The sequence below is a fragment of the Trachypithecus francoisi genome, unplaced genomic scaffold (genome assembly GCF_009764315.1).
Source record: "Trachypithecus francoisi isolate TF-2019V2 unplaced genomic scaffold, Tfra_2.0 Lachesis_group1, whole genome shotgun sequence".
Classification (NCBI taxonomy): domain Eukaryota; kingdom Metazoa; phylum Chordata; class Mammalia; order Primates; family Cercopithecidae; genus Trachypithecus; species Trachypithecus francoisi.
In genome coordinates, this window is record NW_022681454.1 from 114993440 (window position 1) to 115016449 (window position 23010).

At 36.5% G+C, this 23010-nt stretch overlaps 1 protein-coding gene across 2 annotated transcripts in view; it reads right to left on the reverse strand.

Moving 5' to 3' along the window:
* PRSS12 (serine protease 12) overlaps nucleotides 1-23010 on the reverse strand; it is a 69486-nt gene that overhangs the window by 36713 nt on the left and 9763 nt on the right. Inside the window, exons 2-4 of one of the 2 annotated variants that reach the window (XM_033215110.1) lie at nucleotides 17392-17530; nucleotides 14700-14878; nucleotides 10944-11094 (exon numbers count right to left, since the gene is read on the reverse strand). In XM_033215110.1, coding sequence (XP_033071001.1) covers nucleotides 10944-11094; nucleotides 14700-14878; nucleotides 17392-17530 — 469 coding nt within the window. The remainder of the gene's footprint in view (nucleotides 1-10943; nucleotides 11095-14699; nucleotides 14879-17391; nucleotides 17531-23010) is intronic. The other variant, XM_033215111.1, reaches the window with a different exon arrangement.

The window sequence follows — 23010 nt, forward strand, 5'->3', positions numbered from 1 at the left end:
CCACTAGGGAGGCCAAGGTGGGAGGATCGCTGGAACCCAGGAAGTCAAGGATGCAGTGACCCGTGATTATGCCACTGCACTCCAGCCTGAGTGACAGAGAGAGATTCTGTCTCAAAATAATAATAATAACAACATTATCATTAGAGCAAACGCTTAGGAAATGCTCCATCATCACCTGACCCACCTTTGGTTTAAAATTCAGAGTATGCCAAGAGGAAGGATAAAAGAATATTATAGGAGGTACAGAGGAAGCTGAGGAAAAGAAGATTGCTTAAGCAAAATATTTTCATGGAGTTAACATTTTAAAATTTAGAATCCTGGCACTTGGATCACTATCTGATATTTGTAACACAGTGGACTCTGAGCAATCTGCCCCAACAAAAATTAAAGACTAATATCTAGAACTAATAGGACAAATGTGAGGAAAACATTTGGAATTCCAACACAAATGCTGATTGGAGTCCTAACACAAAGGAATCCTAACACAAATGATATTGTCAAAATGACAATTTTGTGAGTGAATTTGTTTGTTTTGCTAAGGGAAATGTAATGACAGAACAGAAAGTCATGCCTACTCTGGAAAGAGGCAATAAATGCTCAATTAATAGGATCGTTCTAAATAAAGTTTTCAGTTGTTTCGAAGTATGTCTATATGCCTACAGAAGAGTGCACTAATCATGTATAAATATTTGTATATTACTGACTTATTTTTTCCAAGCTTAATCTTTGAAGTGGCGAAGTATATGTGGACACAGACTCTGAGCTTCCAATCTGGGCTCTACCTTCAACAAGCTGGGCTACCTTGGGGAAGTTACTAAAACCTTCCTGGCTTAGGATGTAATAGCTGAATACAGGGATGATAATGGCTAACTTGCAGGGCTGTAGGAATTACACTGATGCAAAGTAGGAGCTCAATAAATGCTGGTTCCCTTCTCTCTTCTGACACTGTTAAGGAATCCCCACGTACCCCCGACAGTTGATAAATAACATATTTTTTACTGCTAAACAATTTATCTAAAGACCATTTGGTATTTAAACAAACACCATAGTTGTTGCTTTCCTTCATCCCCAAAAAGTAAAGTTGGGGGAATGGTAAGGAAGGGAGAATCAATCAATATCTTAACATTTTCTGGTTTTAATGTTGTTTCATTTATTTATTTATTTTAAAGTAAATTTCAAATAAATATTTATGGAAGAATTTATGGCCTATAAGAGACTGAACAAATGCATGTCTGTGTTATTTTTTATTACAGAGTATAAGGTTATGGCCCAGAAGACTATTAAGTAAGCTCTGACTTGCATCACTAAACTTCAGATTTTCCTGTGATAGAGATATATCTAATCAGAGGCAAACATTTTCAAATATTTTAATGCACATAAAGTATTATATTTTAAAAAGTTATTGTGCCAAAATAAAACATTTTGTGCAATTAAAGCACTGATGTTCCTAGAAAAATACGTTTTAAAACAAAATGATCTTGCAATAGTAGTGTACAAGGCTGTGAAAAAAGTTCAACTGTTTTAAAGATTACTTATAGTAGAAAAAATATCCTCTACCAGAAAAAAAAAAAGTTCATAAAATACTTACAGTAGGCTGGGCACCATGGCTCACAGCTGTAATCCCAGCACTTTGGGAGGCCGAGGTGGCTGGATCACCTGAGGTCAGGAGTTTGAGACCAGCCTGGTCAATGTAGTGAAACCCTGTCTCTACTAAAAGTACAAAAATTAGCTAGGCATGGTGTCATCTGTAATTCCTGCTACTTGGGAGGCTGTGGCAGGAAAATCACTCGAACCTTGGAGGTGGAGGTTGCAGTGAGCCAAGATTGCACCACTGCACTCCAGCCTGCCTGGGTGACACAGTGCGACTTCATCTTAAAAAAAAAAAAAAAGATTACAATACATTAAACAAGGGAGCAGTTTAACACTCACAGAAAATGAAATTCAAAAGTCATGTAAAAGCTATAATTCCCAGAATTTGGGGATGGAGGGTAACTGAAATGTATTGTTTATAATATGTTTATGAATATGGTAATATTGGTTGAAAAAAGAAAACTGCTTGGAGTTGTGTGCCTGCCTGAGACCTGTGGCTCCTTTTTACAGGCAAGATACAGGATAGGAGGGAAGAAGCCCTATGCCCTAGAGGAGAGGTCAGCAAAATATGACCTGTGCACCAAATCCAGCACGCTATCTGTTTTTATATTGCTTGTCAGCTGAGTGGTTTTTAAATTTTATAAATGCCAGGGAAAAAAATCAAAATAAGAACATAATTTGTGATGTGAAAAATCAAGTGAGATCCAAATTTTACTGTCCAGAAACCAAGTTTTATTGGAACGATGCCACACGCATTCCTAAGTTATTGTCTATGGCTGCTTTCATGCTACAATGGCCCAGCTGGATAGTTGCAAAGTCTATGTACTCTCTGGCCCTTTACGGAAAAAGTTTGCAGACCTCTGCTCTAGAGCAAAGAGATTAATGAAAGCAAATATGGAAACTGACTTAGAGATCACTAAGAGTTGAAGGACAAAACAGGAGACAGGATGACTGATGGAGAAGCCAGATAGGAAAGCTCTAGAGAAAGGCAGATTAACAGGCTTCTTGGATCTTTGCCCTAAGATAAATGCCACCAAAAAAAAAAAAAAAAAAATCGATTGAAGAAAATTTCAATGAGTATAATTCATTGAGCCATGATTAGGTGCTATAAGGAAACCTGGGACCAATATGGAAGAATATAAAATTAATCCCAAACTCAATAAAAAGATGAAATTCAGATGGCTTAAATATAGGGGGAAAAAAGAAAAGAAAGAAAGGAGGGAGGGAGAAAGAAGGAAGAGGAAGAAAGAGAAAGAGAGGAGGAGGGAGGGAAAGAAGAAAGAAAATAAAGAAAACTAAAAAGTTACTAGACTAAACTATAGGAACATAGTTCTTAGTTCTTATAATCTTGGATGTAAGAGAGAATTCCTAGGAAACCCAGAAGTCAGAAAACAAAAACTAAAAAAGTTAAATTCAACCACATACAAATTGAAAACTACCATACAGTAGAACACACCATAATCAGAGTCAAAATGCAAACCAATAGGCTGGAAGAAACATTTGCAATTTGCAAAAAAAACCTCCTAGAAATGAATAATAGTAATAAATTATTTTATATATATACATACACATGCACACACGTTACAGTTTATTTAAATAAATATGTTTGTGTATATATCTAGATATCTAGATAGACAGATAGATAGTTTTTTTAAAGACAGGGTCTGGTTCTGTCACTCAGGCTGGATTCCAGTGGCACAATCTTGGGTCACTGCAAACTCTGCCTCCCAGGCTCAAGTCATCCTCCCACCTCAGCCTCCCAAGTAGCTGAGACTACAGGCACATGCCACCATGCCTGGCTAATTTTTATATTTTTTGTAGAGACAGGGTTTCTCCATGTTGCCCAGTCTGGTCTCAAACTCCTGAACTCAAGCAATCTTCCCACCTCAGTCTATCAAAGTGCAAGGATATTATTATATTTTAATGAAAGACAAAGCAACCAACTTAAAAAAAAAATAGACAATAGAGAGGATCCAACTATTCACAGAAGAAGAAATATCCATGGCCAATGACCATAGGATAAGATGCTCAAGATCACTAGTAGTGAAATTAAACAACAGTGCATGTTTACCTATCACATTTTTGGAGATTTAAAATATTAATATCACTTTCATATAATTTTTAGGCAAAAAGACAACCAACTGAAGTCTTTTTAATTCTCTAGAAAAAGTAACAAACAAACCCTAAAGTCATGCTTTGGCTGAGAATACTCTGATAGGCTGAGAAAGGGGAGCTGAAGTATATTGTGTTTCAAATACATCAATTATTATATGACACACATTCAAGGAAAATGCAAAAGACCTGGCTAATTGCCTTTGAACTAGGCTCATTCCTTAAAGGAGATTATAAGATAGGAGAGTAGAAGCCCCAAACATTGACTCTGGGGATGCTATGTATTTTTAAATCTTCTCTGAAAACACTGCTCGGTGCAAAGGACATGGTTTCATTCTTTTGTTTTGTTTTTGTTTTTGTTTTTTGAAGACGGAGTCTCTGTCACCCAGGTTGGAGTGCAGTGGCATGATCTCAGCTCACTACAACCTCCGCCTTTCGGGTTCAAGCGATTCTCCTGCCTCAACCTCCCCAGTAGCTGGGATTACAGGGACACACTACCGTGCTCAGCTAATTTTTGTATTTTTAGTAAAGACGGAGTTTCACTATGTTGGTCAGGCTGATCTCGAACTCCTGACATTGTGATCCACCCGCCTCAGCCTCCCAAAATGCTGGGATTACAGGCGTGAGCCACCACGGCCAGCGCAGTTTCATTCTTTTGTATGGCTACATGGTATTCTATGGCATACATGTGCCCATATCTCTTTATTCAATCCACCATTGATGAGCAGCAATATGGACGAAGCTGGAGGCCATAATCCTAAGTGAATTAACACAGGAACAGAAAACCAAGTACCACATGTGAGAACATGTGGGAGCCAAATATTGAACACACATGGACATAAACATGAGAGCAACAGACACTGCAGACTATTGGGAGATGAGAGGTGTGGGTTGAAAAACTACCCGTGGGTACTATGCTCATTATATGAGTCCAGTATACCCATGAAAAGCTGAAAATTAAAAAACAAAAACAAAAACAAAAAAAAACACTACTTGCGTGTTTTATTTTCTTCTTACCCATTTCTGTATTTTTATTATTTTAATGATACAAAAATGTTTCAAATAAACTAATCAGAATAACCAGCAGAATAAACTTGAGAACAACAACAAAAAACATTAACCAGGAAACTATAATGTAACACAAAATCAGGTTTTCCAGCTAACTTTTTAGTTTATTTAAGAAAATAATATTTCCATATTCACACATTTCTGCAGCCAGTCACTAGTATTTCCTGGGACTCAGAACAGTGCTGGCTTTCAGAAGAATACCAAAATAATTGATGACTCTGCTTTTAAAGAGTCATGAATTACAGTACTGAGGAAATCAACATAGAACTCGTGAACTGCTCAACTAAATGTGAATCTGATAAAGCTGTGTGTTCTCTGTCCTTTATGGAAATTATTTCCACGCCAGCCCCAGCAGTTCATCTGTAATAAAATCTCTAGTGTTGCCTACTTTTTTACCCTCTGACAATCTGTAAATAAATTTTTGGGCAGAGGTGCTCTGATCTAATACCCTGAGTTATTTTGGTGTAAAGATATTTGATCTACATAATAGCAATCCCCAGTAAACACTTACTGAACCGGTTCTATTTCCAATCCCTATTCAAAATATTCTTGAATCTATTTAGCTCATCAAATTGTATTAATACAAAACTTTTGCTTTTGTTTCCCCCATACACAGAAAAAGGCCAAATAAATGGCACCATCTGACTAACTCAATCTCCAAGCTTAGCTACTGCTTTGAGGTAGACCTAGAATACAGTTAGGCCATTCTATTGCACAACATAATTATTTATTAGGTTATAAAACATTGGCTCTTTAACTGGAAGTATCAGTTTGTGCCACATCCAGAGTTTGTAATCCATGGATGAAAAAACTCCTTTATAATATCCTAGATTTCTCTCTAGAAAAAAAACCCCGCCATCTCCAATAATGATAGTTGTGTATATCAAATGCTTCCTGTATGCCTGCACTGGTCTAACAGTGCTTTTAGACATATTAACTCATTTCATCCTCCCTACAACCCAATGATGCTATTATACCAAATTTACTGATAAGGAAACTGAGGCTCAAGAGTTAAACAACTTGTCCAACATTACACTACTACTAGATGTTAAAGTTTGTCTGACTACAGAGCAGACCGAAACACTGGGCATTCTTGCAGCCTCCTGGAACGCTGTCAATTGATGACTGACGGCACCTCAAATACAATCTATCTAAAACACATTCAGTATCATTTTCTTCTTAAACGTAACCTTCTCTCTTGACTTCCCTATTTCTTTCAGTCCTATATTTGTATTTATTCTTATTAACACCTGACCATTTTACAAATAATGTAACATAAACGAAAAAATCCTAAACTGGGAGCCATAAACCTCAAGACTCTGCCTCCCACTAACAGACTTCAGGAATACTGTGTCATCTCAGTGGGCCTAACTTTCTCAACTGTTAAACAAGTTATCTTTCCTGCTAAATAATTCCAAGCACCAGGCTATCTTTGTTGTAAAGCTATACCAGGGGTATCCAATCTTTGGCTTCCCTGGGCCACACATGAAATAGACTAACACTAACAATAACTGATGATCTAAAATAAATAAATAAATAAATAAAGTTTTAAAAAAGCTTATGAATTTGTGTTGAGCCACGTTCAAAGCCATCCTGGGCTGCATATGGCCTGTGGGCTGTGGGTTGGACAAGCTTGGTTTATACAATGTTTTTTTAAAATTTAATGAACAGTAAAATAAAAAAGCAAAGAAAAAAAAAATTTTTTTGAAACCAGGTCCCACTCTGTCACCCACGCTGGAGTGCAGTGGTGCAACTGCAACTCACTGTAGCTTCAACCTCCTGGACTCACGATTCTCCCACCTCAGCCTCCGAGTAGCTGGGACCACCAGTGTGTGCCACCACAACTGGCTATTTTTTTTTTCTTGTAGAGATGGGGGTCTCACTATGTTGCCAAGGCTGGTCTGGAACTACTGGGCTCAAGCAGTCCTCCCACTTCGGCCCCACAAAGTGTTGGGATTATAGGCGTGAGCCACTATGCCTGGCAAAAAACAATTTTTAGAGAGTAATTTATACGGGAAGAATTTGTATTCTACTACTCAATAATATGGTTCTATATAATTTTAGAGCAAAAATGTAAAAAGGAAAGCACCCTAAAAGGAAAGAAAGTATCCATAATTTTTAAATTCCCATGTAAATTATGGCACATCCACAAAATAAAATGTGATCTCACAGTACAAAGCTATGCTTTTAAGAGTTTTGAAAGACATGGAAAATGCTTTAATGTTAAGCACATAAAAAGGAACTTTAATGAAAATGTCTCCAACTAAACTTCACTGGGTACACATGCGTTCTCAAGTTATCTAACTTTCTAACATCTGGCTGCCTCCTTTCTTGCTGCTCATCTTTCTCCAAGTTCTGGGTTAATCAAATTTAAGTATCTTAAGTATAATAATTCCTTTTGTATTTAGGAAGCTCGCCAGCTACCAAAATATACAGACACCATTAAAAGATGAAGGTCAACAATGACAGCATCTCATAAAGAAACTGTAACTACTACTCCAGAAAAGCATGATGTAGTTTCCCTGTGGGAATTCAACAAAGCAGATAAGACTGAGATGAAATTTGCTTAAAAATGAATCATAAATTGAGACAAGCAACAATTATGTGTCTGCTATCAACCCTGTGCCAGTAAAAAACGATCCTCATCTGAAAGTACTTAGCCTTTAAATGAGCAAAACAAATTATAGAGAAGGAAGAGTTGTAGAGTACTGCTTTAATGCAAACTTATGAGAGAACTATAAAATCAAGTGCAAGAAAGGTAAACAAAGAATGTCAGCTAGAGCATCAGAGTACTTATAATAAAAACAAATCTCTATAAAGCTGGATTGTTATTTCTTACAAGTGCTTGCGGAGGATTTTTGCTTGTATATTTTAATGACTTTTCCAAAGAATCCACTCATATGAAAAGCAGTAATGAGCTAGTGTTTGAGAAAAGCGTTAATACTTTACTTAACCCATGAGTGTGTTCAACATTAATACGGCCTTCCTTGCGATTCTTTCTATCTCCACATTCTTTCTATGTAACTGACTATCCTTGTCAATATGGCCTTTGTTTAAAAACTGTTTTTATTAAAGTGAAAAAAATATTTGTCTCTCAAGAAAGAATTCTACATTACAACATGAATTTCTATTTTTATATTTTAGAGAGTCTTGCTGTCTCATCCAGGCTGGAGTATAGTGATGTGATCATGGCTCACAGTAACCTGAACCTCCTGGGCTCAAGTAATTCTCCCACCTCAGCCTTCCTAGTGGTCGGGACTACAGTTGTGCTCCACCACACCTGGCTAATTTTTTCTCTTTTTTTTTTTTGAAACGGAGTCTTGCTCTGTTGCCCAGGCTGGAGTACAGTGGTGTGATCTCAGCTCAATGCAACCTCTGCCTCTCGGGTTCAAGCAATTCTCCTGCCTCAGCCTTCTGAGTAGCTAGGATTATAGGTGTCCACCACCACGCCCAGCTAATTTTTATATTTTTAGTAGAGACGGGGTTTCACCATGTTGAACAGGCTGGTCTCAAACTCCTGACCTCGTGATCCACCCGCCTCGGTCTCCCAAAGTGCTGGGATTACAGGCGTGAGCCACTGTGCCCATCCTACACACAGGATCTGTCTATACTGCCCAGGCTAGTCTTCAACCTATCCTACCACCTTGGTCTCCTAAAGCATGAGCCACTGCACCTGACCATAACATGAATTTCTGGAATCATTTCAATAACTGTAATGTAACTAATATTCAGTGTGTCACTTAAATGTTCTATGCATTTTTCTAAGCAACAAAAACTTGCCTTTACCTACAGAAATATATTAATAATCAAAAATGCCTTATATCTTAAACTTAGAATAATCCATATTGTAATTGATAATATTAAACATGCTGTTACTATACCTTTAAAGTTCTTAATATTTTTGGCAAAGACATAGGTTTCTTAATAACTCACATGAAAATCAATTAGCACATCACTGAACACATAACTGATAACCCAGTGAATACACATATATATACACATTAGAGGGTTTTAAAAATATAGAAGTTCATAGATACAGCTAACTAAACAGAAGAGCAATAGTGTTTGATGTTCTGTCACTACCAAATGCTGGTTACTGTGAATGTTTAACAACATCTTTAAAATATAACAGTACCTAATTAGAGTGCCCTTGATAGCCAATGTATATGGTACTTACTATGTGTGCTAACTGCTTGTAGACACAAAACCCTATAAATTAAGAAATACATTATAGATGAGAAAACTGCAACTAAGAGATATTCGGTAGCTTTTCTCAACTCCAAAAGTGGGATTTAAATGCAGGTTTTTCAGAGTCCAGAACACATGCCCATAAATCATATGCTATGCTGACTCCAACAGCAGGCACCAGGAAACTTTGAGAAAATTGCTCTTGAAATTGATACCCAGTCAAAACACTTTAAAAAAATCTTGTCTCAAAAATGTACTTGTTAGTTTTTTCAAAAGAAACCAAGAGGCCGTATTCCTGACCAACCCAAAGTAAATGATCATACCATAGTAAACAATGCCGGTAATCATAGCAAAACCTGTTGACACAGGATTTGCCGTGTTTGCTCCTGTCCCACATGTGAACTACAAATTAGCATTTAGGTCCCATAGTCAGTTACAGGGGGAAATCTAACTTTACAGTGAAGGATCAGGCTGATGTCACTGAAACCAGTGCTCAATTTCAGCCTCATTTGTGAGGAAAACTAGAGCTTCTCGAGACTCCTGGTGAAAGGCAAGATGAGAATACATCACCTGTGATGATTTCCAGACAAAATGTTTGCTTTGATCTAATCAAGCTTTAAACCTAAACTCTAATTTTATGAATTACAAGAACCAGAGGAGTAAACCAAATGACACCAGAAGGAAAAAAATGAGAAATTCAGAAGACGGCATCTTCTCCAAAACAACTGGCCTAGGCTCTTCAACAAGTCAGCATTATGGAAAAACCAAACCAAATCAAACCAAACCCAAAAAAACCAGCAACAACAAAAAACCCAGGCCTTTATAGAGTAAAAGAGACTTAAGGAACATAATACCCAGATTGGTCCTGGACTAAATTCTGCTTCAGATAAACCATCTGTCAAGGACACGGTAGGGGCAACTCTGAAAATTTGAATAAGATGAAGTATTAGACAATATTAAAAATGATTACCAATGATTAGTTGTGATAATGATAATTTGGCTACATAGAACAATGTTCTTATTTGTAAGAGATGCGTACTGAAGTGTTTATAGACAAAGTGTTAAAATGTCTATATTTTACTTTAAAATACTTCAGTATAACACAGAGTTTTGAAAAAGAGAGCCAACTATAAAAAAAAATTGCAAAAAAATTGAGCCATAAAAACTGTTCAAGTTTCAACAAGCTCCAGCCAAGGATTATGGTTAACTGAACACAATGGACAGGGAAGAACAGGCCTCCCATCATTGGCCCCTCAGTGCTAAATGAAATATTTTTAAATTCTGAAGTAAATGATTAACTAAATGAAATATTTTTAAAATTGAAGAAAATGATTAACTTTTAAAAGATCCTGCAATATAATTTTAGAGAAACTTTCAGGCTTGTTATACCAATGTTCAGAATCACTAAACAGAGGGATTAGAAGGTCTAAAATTATAATATTCCAGAATAATCCCAACTGAGGCAACCTGGAATGTCGATTTTCAGACTGCTATTTTCATGACATCAGATTCCTTTCCAACCCTACAAGAGAATTATTTCCTCTGTACACTAATAAACATCCTTCGTTCTAAGCACATACCTAACAAGGAAGTGCAGTTCAAAAGTTTAGACAATATTTCAGGACTAGAAGTAAAATTTGAGTTACAAGCTAACAACTAGTGTTTCATCGTATGGAATTTGATTACATCACTATAGTTTACAGTGCTGGTTACTACCTGGGAGTAACATAAAGACTACTAATGAGAAATAGTAAAAGCTTAGATTCTTAGTGAATAAAATCAGCCTAATTCAGATACAAGCAGGTTAAACCTACAGACTACATGTCACTGCTCTTCTGGAAGCCTACAGCCCTACTACAAAGATGAAAAGGTAACTTTTTCTATTTGTTCAAGGAAATGTGCAATTTAAACAAACAGCGCCTGCCTTTGGGTATGGAAATAATAGATTCAAAAGTTTAAGCAAAACAAAAGTAGTAAAAACAAACCTGAGGCCTAGCTGCCTGCAGATCACTTCTGCATCGGCATCATCCCATTGGTCATCACAGACGGTTCCCCACTGGCCAGCATGGTAGAGCTCCACCCGGCCTTCATGCACACTGTTGCCTCCAACAAGGCGAATGATGGGGAACGCTGGGCCTGTGCAATGTGAAATTAAAAATCAGCAAAACCTATGCATTTGCATTGATTGATAAGATTAGGTATATATTCTACATTTTTTTCCATTCTCAGTAATTAAATAATATTTACTAAGCCACACCAGTGATATGGATATATATATATATGTAATCTTGACCAATTAGAATATGCCAAATTGAATTATATGAATACAAATAATTATCAGGAGGAAACGTGTTTAAATTTACTTTTCCCCAACAACCTCAGAAACCAGAAAAGGCACACTCAAAAGCTGCACATTACTGGAAACGTGTTTGATTTTTATGGTATTATGGTGGTGGCACTGATTTTTTTTATTTACAGTAACTTGAGCATTACCAATATGTCATTATTGAGAATGACACTTATGTCTACAAAATACTTCTTTTCGGTATAGAATTATTTATGTATTTGTAGAAATCGGGTCAAAGTTAATATCTAATTTGTTATAACAAGTTACTGGACATCATGGCCAGTACCTCAACAGAACAATATTGAAACTTCATTTGGGCATGAATCAACTCATATCTGTTTTCGCTGATAAGGACCATCAAATGTGACCACATTCTCATAATCTACAATGCCCTGATCTAGCCCTTGTCAGACTGTGAACTTCTCTGTCTCTTCTCTGCCCTGGCTATGACAGCACACTAAGGGACTTCCTATTACATTCCCTAATTGTGTCTTCCTGAGAGTATTTACTTTTATCTAAAATTGTCACTGATTTACTCTTTACATGTCAATTGCCTCTCTCCTCTTGGCTAGAATGAGGACAGAAATACTGCGCTCCTTTTCACCTATGTATTTCAGGCACCTAGTATATAGAGGCATATAATAATTATTTATTGACTGCCTCAACTGACAAGCAATCTTAAATAAACCTAGAAAAGATACCCCAAACACGGAAAAATAATTGGCAACATCCATTCATTAATTTCTGATTAACAAACAGGTATCAGACATATGCCTTGTATAAGGTGTTGTGATCAGTGCTGCAGGGCATTAGAAGGGACACTAGACAGACCCTGCCCTCAAGAAATTTACTGCCTAAGGGCGTAGATGAACCGAGTACAGACAAGAGATTATCAAAAAACCCTACAGTGGTTCAGAAGCAAAGGACCTTACTTATGGTTGGGGGTACTCAGGGAATCACTTGTGAAAAAGCTGTTTTTTAAGAGGGCCAAGATAGATGAGATTTGGAAGTCAGAGATGAGGGAAGCGTGTTCAGGCCACGTGAACATTATGAACAAAAGAAAGAAGCACAAAGCTGAATGTGTCTGGCAAAGAGTAAGGCAATCTAATTTTACTAGAATAAAGGATGTAATATGATAAAAATAAACAGGCTGGTTCCCTATGATGAAGTCTAGTTGTACTTTTTGCCAAACACTAATCATTTATCTGTATGAAATATGTTTTTAATTTTCCACAGTGTAGCAGTCAGTAAATGGCATTTGGATATTCACACTTAAATTCAAATATCATATTTGAGTTTTGTACATGTGCTGCCAAAGCAAGCACTCATATTTGAGTTCTGTAGCAGAAATTTAGATTAGTGACTATCTGCATATACTGTTTACTTGTATAAGTTAACTAGCACTTACAATTTGTTAATGGATAAAGACAGGTTTAATATATATGGCTGAATGATGGTAATATAATTCTCACAAATTATGATGTTTATTTTTCCTTTAAAAAGCTTGCAAAATACAGAAAAAAATATAGAAAAACATGTATACATTTCTTAATATATTTTCCCCACCTGGTATGCTTGGAGAAAACAGAAAAACAAAACTTTTTAAGAGAAAATTTAAAGCCATCTAGAACCTAGACTTTAAAAGGCACACCACCTTTCATTTCTCTATGTTGTGTTTTATTTTAAAATATGGTTTCTTTTTCTTTTTGTATAACTAACTGTTAAAACATAAAAAATACAGAAAAGCACAAGGACAAGATTTAGTTAACAGCCCTATCCTTCCAACAAACGCAAAAATCATTTGACAGAAAATACAGTAAACCAATGGACTCATGTTTAGCTTATAGATAATTAAACTCCCCACATGTTTTCATTTAGATTGCTGCTATTTTCTGTATCCAACTTGTAAGCAATCTTCTACTTCGTAAATGTTGGAAGAGCTACAAGTACAGAATGACAAGATACTAAGTGTAACTCCCAAATTTAAGGGATGTGTACCAAATATCTATCACTATCCCTTAAGGTGAACTCTTATGTTTGCTGACTTCAGCTATACAACTCCACATTCTCATTTAATCTGCCATGAGAGAATCTTTTTAAATTCTCACTTCTAATTTGTCATAACTTTCTATATTTTATATATGTTTATAGATGACCATACAATTATCTTTGCAAATAGAATGTAAACAGATGGATAGATTATGGAAGGTGGAAGAAGTAAAAAATGCAGATACATATCCTGAAAAAAATTATTATTGTTTTAAAAATTTTTTACTTTACTACTTGAAAAATATTTTATCAATTAGGTTGAGCATAGAGTAAAACCAATAATCTACAAAGCAATAAATTATTGGGCCCAATTCACATCATCCTTGAAGTAGCATTGGATTTAGCAAAAGTAGCATTACCTAAAGGTAGAGAACCAAAAGAAGAAAAGGCAAAACTTACAAGACATCAAGGTTTAACATACGCATCTCCCAACCACAAAAAGGATTACAGTTCTCAGAGCATACATCTGGACTATATCCCTCCATTGGCTCTTCCAGTCAATCCAGAGGAATTACTCCAAACTGGGTCTCTCTGTTTTGTGGTAGGAGCTTCCTTATTCCTCCCCCTGATACTTGTACTCAAACAAAAACCACTGCCCTGGGCTGACTGCTACCATTCCAAGTCCTGGGATATCTGGTCATGCTGCTATCACCAAGGAAAATGCAAAAAGGGATACTGTGAGAGCATGGTAGCTTCAGGTTGTGATCATTCATCAAAATATACCATGGTACCCAGAAAACTTTTTCACCATCTTAAAGGCAGTTGTTCCTTCCTTTACTTCCATGAACATAGACATATCTGTATACGGAACCCATACTGACAATTACCACATACCTACTCTATGGAGCTTGGAAGAAGCCCTCATTCAAGCCAACAACTCATTTTTAGGGAAGGTGCTCTCTACAGCCCCAAGAACACTAAAGGCATGATTATATTGCATTACACAAAGTGAAAATATTTTGTTGTATTTGCTGCATTCTATATTTGCTTTCATGATTATCTTCCATCTTGATTCCATCATAATTTTCCACAACTAAAATATGTGTTTCATATACAATGTAGTATTATACAGTATATGTATTACATATAGAGTATATAATATTTATTTAAGCAAATTATATAAAATAAAAAATGTTAAAAATGAGATGCTATTGGAAAATCAAATGGAATTCAGATTAACTGTACTCATATTGAAGACTAATTAGATGGTAAAATATTTTGACTCAGACTTACTTCTGTAATTAAACTCTTTAAGGAAATGATTTAACTAAGACACTTTCATCATGTGGAATCATGTTTAAAACATAATGAAAGTAGAACAACAGAACTTTTTTCTTTTTCTTACCATGGGAAAAGCTACACGTGACGGCAGCTGCCATCTTCTGAGGACACACCCCACCCTGCCAGATGTCTTTTTCACAAAGCAGTATATTTTCTTCATCTCCTCGGCAACGGACATTGCTCCAATAAATGGGAATAAGGCCCAGTCCAGAAAACGGGGTTTGTTTTGCTATTCCTTTTCCTCTGGAAGTACAATGAGCAATACTAAGTTTATCAAATGTAGGCAAAATTTTTTATCAAAACATTTCGATTTGAAAAAAAATGGAAGACATCAACAAAGATGAATATGGAAGAAAAAAAGAAAGAAAGAAGAAAAACACAAAATATTACATAAATTTCAAGGAAATCAAAACATCAGATCACAACGTGGGTTGCCTACCTATGGAATTCTTTTCATCAATCTTGAATAACTACTTTACGTGCCTTTACCATCAACGACTGATTTAGAAGAAAATGGCCAAGTACTGCAGATATAAAAGTAAGGCTTTGTGCAAGAGGTGTGTCACAAGCTTCAGTGAGGCTTGGACTCCAGTCTGGACTCAGCTAAAAGTCATGCCAAGCTGCAAGTAACTCGAAGGCTTTGTCTTCTAATGTGCCAAAAGAAAAATCTGGATGCTTGAAGATTCTTTCTCACTCTAACATTCTAGGCTAGCATTTTCAAAATTATTATTACTACATTTAAGCACAATAATATCACGGGAAGCAATCCTTTTATAATTTTTAAAACCTTACACTGTATATAGTATTTGCTAGCAAGACTTTGAAACCAATTAATAAAATAGCAACATGCATCTCTTTCCTAATACCAGGAGAGTATTTTAAAGAGAAAAAATGAAAATAATAGCATACAGATGGGCTTTGCTTTTAGCTCATCTAATCCACATACTTTTTTAAGTAACCTTTGCTGTGTACAAACTGGCATTAAATTTTAAAAAGACGAAATGCTTATCTGATTAACATGGTAATCTCTACAATTGTCTCCATGCTGCAGCATTCCATCAACCATTTTGGGGTATATCTAAAATGTAAATGTGTCTTCACAGCAATAAAGCTCGGTTTCTCTGATTTTATTGTGCAATTTCTTTTTTTTAATGGACTACTGAGAGATGATACTATATAAGTAGCTGGATCAGCTTATCTGAAGTTTGTTTGCCGAATAAAAGTTCATATACTTTCATCAATCAAAAGACTAATAAACCACACAGTAGTTCACACCTCCACTATAGCATTCTTGTTTCTTTGTATCTCACAGAAAATTTTATTTCTTTCTGATTTTCTGGGGTAATAAAAGCACAAATAGGTATGTATATAAAGGAAGACATTGACATCAGCCTACAAATTTATTACATCTCTTGCCCCTCAAAGGAAAAAGCATGAAATCAACATTCTTTGTGACCTGCCCACCTGCCAATGTCTGTTTGCCAGACTAAGTATTCATGATAAAAAACAGTAATTAACATTTCCAAGCACCATAATACTTTATAGGCTCTGGCCTTACTCCTTCTTTCATCCTGATTTATATCAACTCATCAAAATAATTAACTAATTTTAATTTACTATGGTAACCCTATTTATTGCTCTAACAGCACCAAAAGTCTAAGCAAAATTTAGGCCTTCAAGCTTTGCCTCTACCCAATACTCACTCCTTACCTCCCTAGTGGGAAGACAAGAGAAATCTGGTAAATTAAAGTTCTACTTCTTCATTTTGTGTCATCATATTACCACACTGATTATTAAAGCAAAATACTTGCAAACTGCAAACCTTTTTTTTTCAGTCTTTTAGACTGTATTTTTTTATAACAAAATATTTTCCATGCTTTCTAAAGATCTCTGGTGATAAAGGCCAAGAAAAAACATATGTTAAGTGTGCTTAGAAAATATAAAGGAGACACAAAAACAAAAGAATAAGAAAAACAAAAAACCTGTTTTCCCAAAAAGAAGCCTTCTGCTCCTGGTGAAACTCTATGGCACAAGGTATAAAAATGCTGGTACTAATGAATTCAAAATATACTGAGTTGTTTTAAAGACAATGCTTAGGGTTACAGTGGAGCCAGTTCCCAGGCTGGCAGCTCTTCAGGACAGCAGGACACTGCCAGAGCTGACAGAAGCTGCCATCTTCCACAGGACCTCCTCAGCACCAAAACCTAAGGCCTGGGGACATCACCACTTCTCCATCAAGGACAAAGGAACAGGTAAACATTGCCCCTTTCACACACAAATGGAACTTGTGGGTGGATAAAAGCAGAAAGCTAAAATCCAGTGTCAACAACCAGCTAAGGCTGTGCTAATTAATTAATTATAATTAGTAATTAAAATGATTATAATTAATTCATTATAATTCTAAGAAATTATAATTTTTAGAATTAAATCCTTGGAATCTGTAAAGCCAAAACTTGCTTCAAATGTCTCTGTATTTTGTTAAAGACAAAGACCAAAAGATGCTTTTACATTTGCCCACTTGGTATTTGCCCATTTCCTAGTTCAGCCCCAGGTAGTAATACGTGAAGTACATTTTGCATGTGAGAGAATTCATTTCTTCCATTTGGGACCCTTTCTTTATAGCTCTTTTGTGAAAAGTGAGAATGAGGAAAGTGACAGTAAGAAACGAAGATACAAGCTTTACAAAGCAATGACCGGCACCCAGCATTATTCTCAGATACTAGCAGACTGATTTGGTCAGGGATGGGTGCACTCACCCCAGCTGCAGCTGGTGACAAATGACTGATGCATCAGAATCATCCCAGTGGCTGCTACAGACAGTGCCCCAAACTCCACTTGCATATACTTCCACTGTGCCTTCAAACTCATTTTTGCCGCCACGAAGTCGTACTGATCCTAAAGTGGAAAAGAATTCCAAAATCCTTTAATAGTAAATAATCATTTGAACATATTGAGCCAGTCCTGGGTTAACATGATTTTTAAACTTAAGTAGTAAGGGATCCAGGCAGAATAATTTGGCCTCCACTGTGTGTGGCATGTGTTTCTTCCTTTAAGTGAGGATTTAGCAAGCTCCTTCTTTTTTTTAATTAACATACTGATGTCAATGCTAATTATATTTTCTTTTTTATCTAGGCAAACAGACAATCCTATTATAATTTTTTTCTTTATTCCATTATCTCTTCATCAAGAAGCAACCACTGTAATTTTCAAAGGGGAAAAAGTGGAAGAGTATGACTAATATCAGATCTTGTATCTCAAATACTAGATTATATCATATATGAAGTTTTTATCATTTATTACTTTCCTCTTCTCATGAGGTCATCAATAAGAAACACAGAAACAAAATTAAATGTTCTGCATATGAATTAGCTGTAATTAGCTGTGTTATATCTTCCATTTGATTTGTTCATCCACCAAAGAAAAATAAAATGTGTTTTCCGCTTTTAACTTTCAGCAGTAGTCATTAAAATTCTCAAGATTATGTCCATAATTTCAAGAAGATGTTCATTTTGAAAATATTGCCTACTGCTAGTCTTGGAAAAATAGCTGCTAGGTAGTATGTACAATTGAATGCCCCTGGAAACTCACCTCCTCTAATATACCACACCCAAAGAGCTGTCCCAAAGTCCACAATTTAAGTCATTCCTTTCAGTCTTTAAAAGAGCCAAGATTTAAATTCAAGCACCCCTGCGAAAGATAACACTTTGGTCTTATCCCTTAAGGGTGGTTCAAGGCCCTACATTCCTCTTCTCATTGGAACTGGTTCCGGAGCAGGCACTGGGATGCTGCAAGTGGGACAACTGAGCAGAGACAGAATTAACCTCAGACAACTTAAGAATTACATAAAATTCGGTTTAAAATCACCTACAGTGGTCTTTATTTCATAGGTAAGAAAATTAAGAAATTAATTTTAAAAATCAATCCTATCCCAAAAATCTAGCCTAATTTGCATATTTCAAAGTTATTATGTATGGCCTCATAATAACTTCCAAAAATATTAGATTCACAAAGTACCCATTCATTTCATTTGTACAGGCTTAGTCATCCACCACTATTATTTTCCACATCATCATCCTTTAAAAATGTAAGCATTTAAGAAAAACATATTATATTTCTCATGACAAAAACAAAGTCTCATTTAATTCAAACAAAAGGCAATAATAAATGGAGGCAAACATTGTAGAGTACTGCCAAATCCTGACTATTCAGGAATGAACAGGGCATGGGTCATTCATATGACAAATCATCTAAAACTCATTCATATATTCTAAACCTCTTTAATTCACAATAAGCAAGAGGAAGACCTGCCTAGCTCAGTGAAGTACGAACTACAGAATATTTTGAAGGCAGTATTTCTGAAGAGTTCAACAGATCTTGAATGGTTTTTTTATATCACAAAACCTCTTCTACAGTGGTCCACGTAATATTATGCACATCACAAATGTCAGAAGTTTATTTTAGTCAAAGAATTAATTTGTTGACCTCAAGCAAACTTTATTTGAATTGCTACTTAATCTATTATTTCTTTGCTAATTTCTCCCCTTAATCACGAAGTTACTCATGTCAGAAGGGCTGGAAGATAGTTCTAGTAATGAAAACAAAGGAAATGTGTACTTATGCACATATGCACATCATGTGATCATAAGATTTAAAATAGTGCCTACATCAAAAAGCAATCAAGAAGAAACGATGTACACATAGAATCTAAATGATTGAGGCACTTAGAGGTGAGAAGGAGAAAATCCTGAGTAAAGTATAATTATGACCATAACAATATAATGGCAATGATAGAGCTGGAAATAGTTTCCAGGTCAACTATCAGCTGCACCATCATTTTCTCTAACGCTCCAAGCACACTATGAAAGCCTGGATTCATTGAGCAGTATCTGCTATATGGCAAGAAATGTGCAGTGCTCATCCAATTTTCCTTTAACAAATGAATACAAATATTTGCAATTCTTAAAAGGCAATTTGCATGTCAATGACTAATGAATTCTATGTCAGATTCCACTCGAGGCACAGCCAGTCCTAACGCACACCTTCCTAACAGCGCCCTCCACTTAGAAAAGTGCCCTTTCCTAAGGGTCATAAAAATGTCTATTCTGAGGAAACCATCTACCTAGGGCTCAGAATGAGTATTTATATCATTCTATAAAGCTCAGTTCTTCTAATAATTATTTGAAACACCTTTTTTAAAAACAGCATTCAAATATGCTCTAAAAGACTAAAAGTTTGAACACACAATTCATTCTAATGTAGGAGCCAACAGAACTTTCTCTTTGCCTTCTGAAGGTTCACTGACAAGAGGCATATTATTAGGATAAAAGGCATATACATTTATTTGATCATGGTTTTACGTGACGTGGGAGCCTTTAGAATGAGGACCCAAAACTATAGAGGCTATTGCCCAATTTTATATTTAGGTTTGACAAAGTGTGGACAGCCATGTAGAAATATGATTGGACAAAACAGGTAGGATCTAATCTTAATAGACTTGAGTGGGGAAACCCAGTAATGCTTATCAGTTTAGATTTTTCTTGGCCTCTTAGAGTTTTGTTTTGTTTTTTTCTGGGTATGAAGAGCCCTCTTGGGAATGGGGGGTCTTATGACGTAATTAAACAAGGTAGGTCAGATAAATTTTGAAGGCCAGTCTTTACACAGAAAACTGGGGCATGAGGGGAGTTGAGTAATATTTTTAGGCTTTATGGCTGGTTGTGGAAACAAGGCATTCTGGTGTCTATGGCCCACCTTGGGAAAGAGGAATTCTAGTTTCTATGGCTAACCTCAGGGGAAAATGAAGCGCCAGTGACAGGAAAGTAGGAAAAGATCAAAGGAAAACTTGTTTCTGAGACTACTTCTGAGGCCTTCATTTGGGGATATCATTTTCTGAGACCCAACTCTATATACATTCAAGCTAACTAGTAGTTTTCATTTGTTTTTTGGCTTTATTTTGTTCTTGCTGCATTTATTCTCTTAGAACAGCTGAGGTGGTCAAGATCTTAAAAACTGTAATTTATGGCCGGGCGCGGTCACTCACACCTGCAATCCCAGCACTTTGGGAGGCCGAGGCAGGTGGATTACTTTGGTCGGGAGTTCAAGACGCGCCTGACCAACATGAAGAAACCCCGTCTCCACTAAAAATACAAAATTAGCCGGGTGTGGTGGCACATGCCTGTAATCCCAGCTACTTGGGAGGCTGAAGCAGGAGAATCGCTTGAACCCGGGAGGCTGAGGTTGCGGCGAGCTGAGATCTCACCACTGCATTACCGCCTGGGCAACAAGAGCAAAACTCCGTCTCAAAAGCAAACAAACAAACAACAACAACAACAACAACAAACTATAACTTATTCCCTTCTACTTATGGATGAAGAAGCTACAGACCAAAGCAACTGAGCAGTTACAGAGCCATGATCAACTATCTCCTAGTTCCCTGCCCTCGTTACTGACCTTCTACCTCCAAACTTAAGCAAAGACCCTGAAATACAATAAGCACCTTTCAAAACTTCAGATATTACTTTATGCATTATACCATGTTAGTGTTCACCATCCTACTGAAAATACAGCAAGGAATCCACCACATGTTGTATGGAAATAAGCCAACTAGGCAGAGAAGCATAAAGTAGCCTGAAGCTTCTTTACACTGTGGAACAGTAAAGAAGTGCCTTTCTGGTGCTCCTATAGTTGAGGCTGATCCTCCAGTAGAAGCTGATTTGTCCCATCGCTGTACAAAGTTGTGGGAAGACTATGAATGTGTGTGTGTATACATTTGCACAAATGTATAGGTACACAATTACACAATGGAGAAAGGGAAATAACCTTAGCTCAAAGAAATCCGCGAAGCTCAAAGCTAACTAAGTGAACTAATTTCTATTGCTGTACCTAACAATAAAGTGACTTGCATAAATTGTAGACGAAATTCTTTGTTTGGCAAATATTATTCAATTGTCCAATTTTTTATTATCAAGAATTGGTCCCTCACCTTCCACCCACATTCCACTCCAGCAACCAAGCATTCTTTGATACTCGTTAGAGTCAGCTCACGTCCTGGAACCACACCCCAGTGTGTGTGATCTAGGGTTGCACTGTCTTAAAGTCTCTCAAGTGCCACGTGCACAGAAAATATTCTATTCTACATACTTCTATCTTTAAAATGCGTTAAGAATAATAATTTACAGTCTCAAGCACAGTAGGTCAATTATATTAAGCCTTATAAACATGCAGACCAAAGTAGTAAAGGAAGAAAGTCTGGAATTGTACCACTATGCGTGATGGCATGTCATGGAGTGGAGGCCTCAGAGTTCCTGAAATGAATCGCTACCAAAAAAGAAAAAGGTCAACCGTCTGCTGGTGTTATAACTATTTAAAGGCAAAATGTTCCAGTGTACGATAATGTTCAGAATTCCACTATCTTAATTCCTTGACAAAAATGTTTTACTGTTAAACATTTACAGTAAAATAGTTTACAACTGATTTCCTTCTAAGTACATAGGTCAACAGTTGTATAAAGGAAAGAAACCATAAAAAATTCATGTAACAGAAATTTGCTTGATGGACACCTTCGCTAGAAAACAGGAATTCCCCAAATGGAGGGACAGACATTCAAGAAGAGTTCTCTTTAACCATCTTATGAGTCTCAATCAACACAGGTAGACTAAAAAACAGCTGACTGGATAAAAGTTCCCTTCACAAGTCTCATTGGTTTCTGAGCTCTAAGATTTAAGACTAAGGCAAGGCATAGTGGCTCACACCTGTAATCCCAGCACTTGGGGAGGCCAAGACAGGAGGACTGTTTGAGCCCTGGAATTAGAGATCAGCCTAGACAACAGGGTGAGACACTGTTTTTACAAAAAAAAAAAAACTTAAAAATTAGCCAGGCTTGGTGGCCCATGTGTGTAGTCCCAGCTACTCAGGATACTAAGGCAGAAGAATTGCTTGTACCCAGGAGTTCAAGACAGCAGGGAGCTATAATTGTGCTACTGCATCCCAGTCTAGGTGACAGAGCAAGACTCTCTCTCAAAAAACAAAAAACAAAAACAAAAACAAAACAACCTTCCTTTCCATACTCCATACATGAAGGAAACCTAAAAGAAATAGGATCGACTATCTTCATTCTATATACCTAGCTTATTCCAAAATAAAGCAAATGAAAAGATATCCCTGTTTAGCCTGGATAACATAGCAAGACCCCACCTCTACAAAAAATTTTAAAATTAGCTGGGCGTGGTGACCCGGGCCTGTAATCCCAGCTACTTGGGAGGCTGAGGCAAATGATCACTTGAGCTCAGGCATTCAAGGTTACAGTGAGCTGTGACTCTGCCACTATACTCCAGTCTGAGCAACAAAGCAAGACCCTGTGGGGGAGGGAAAAAAAAACA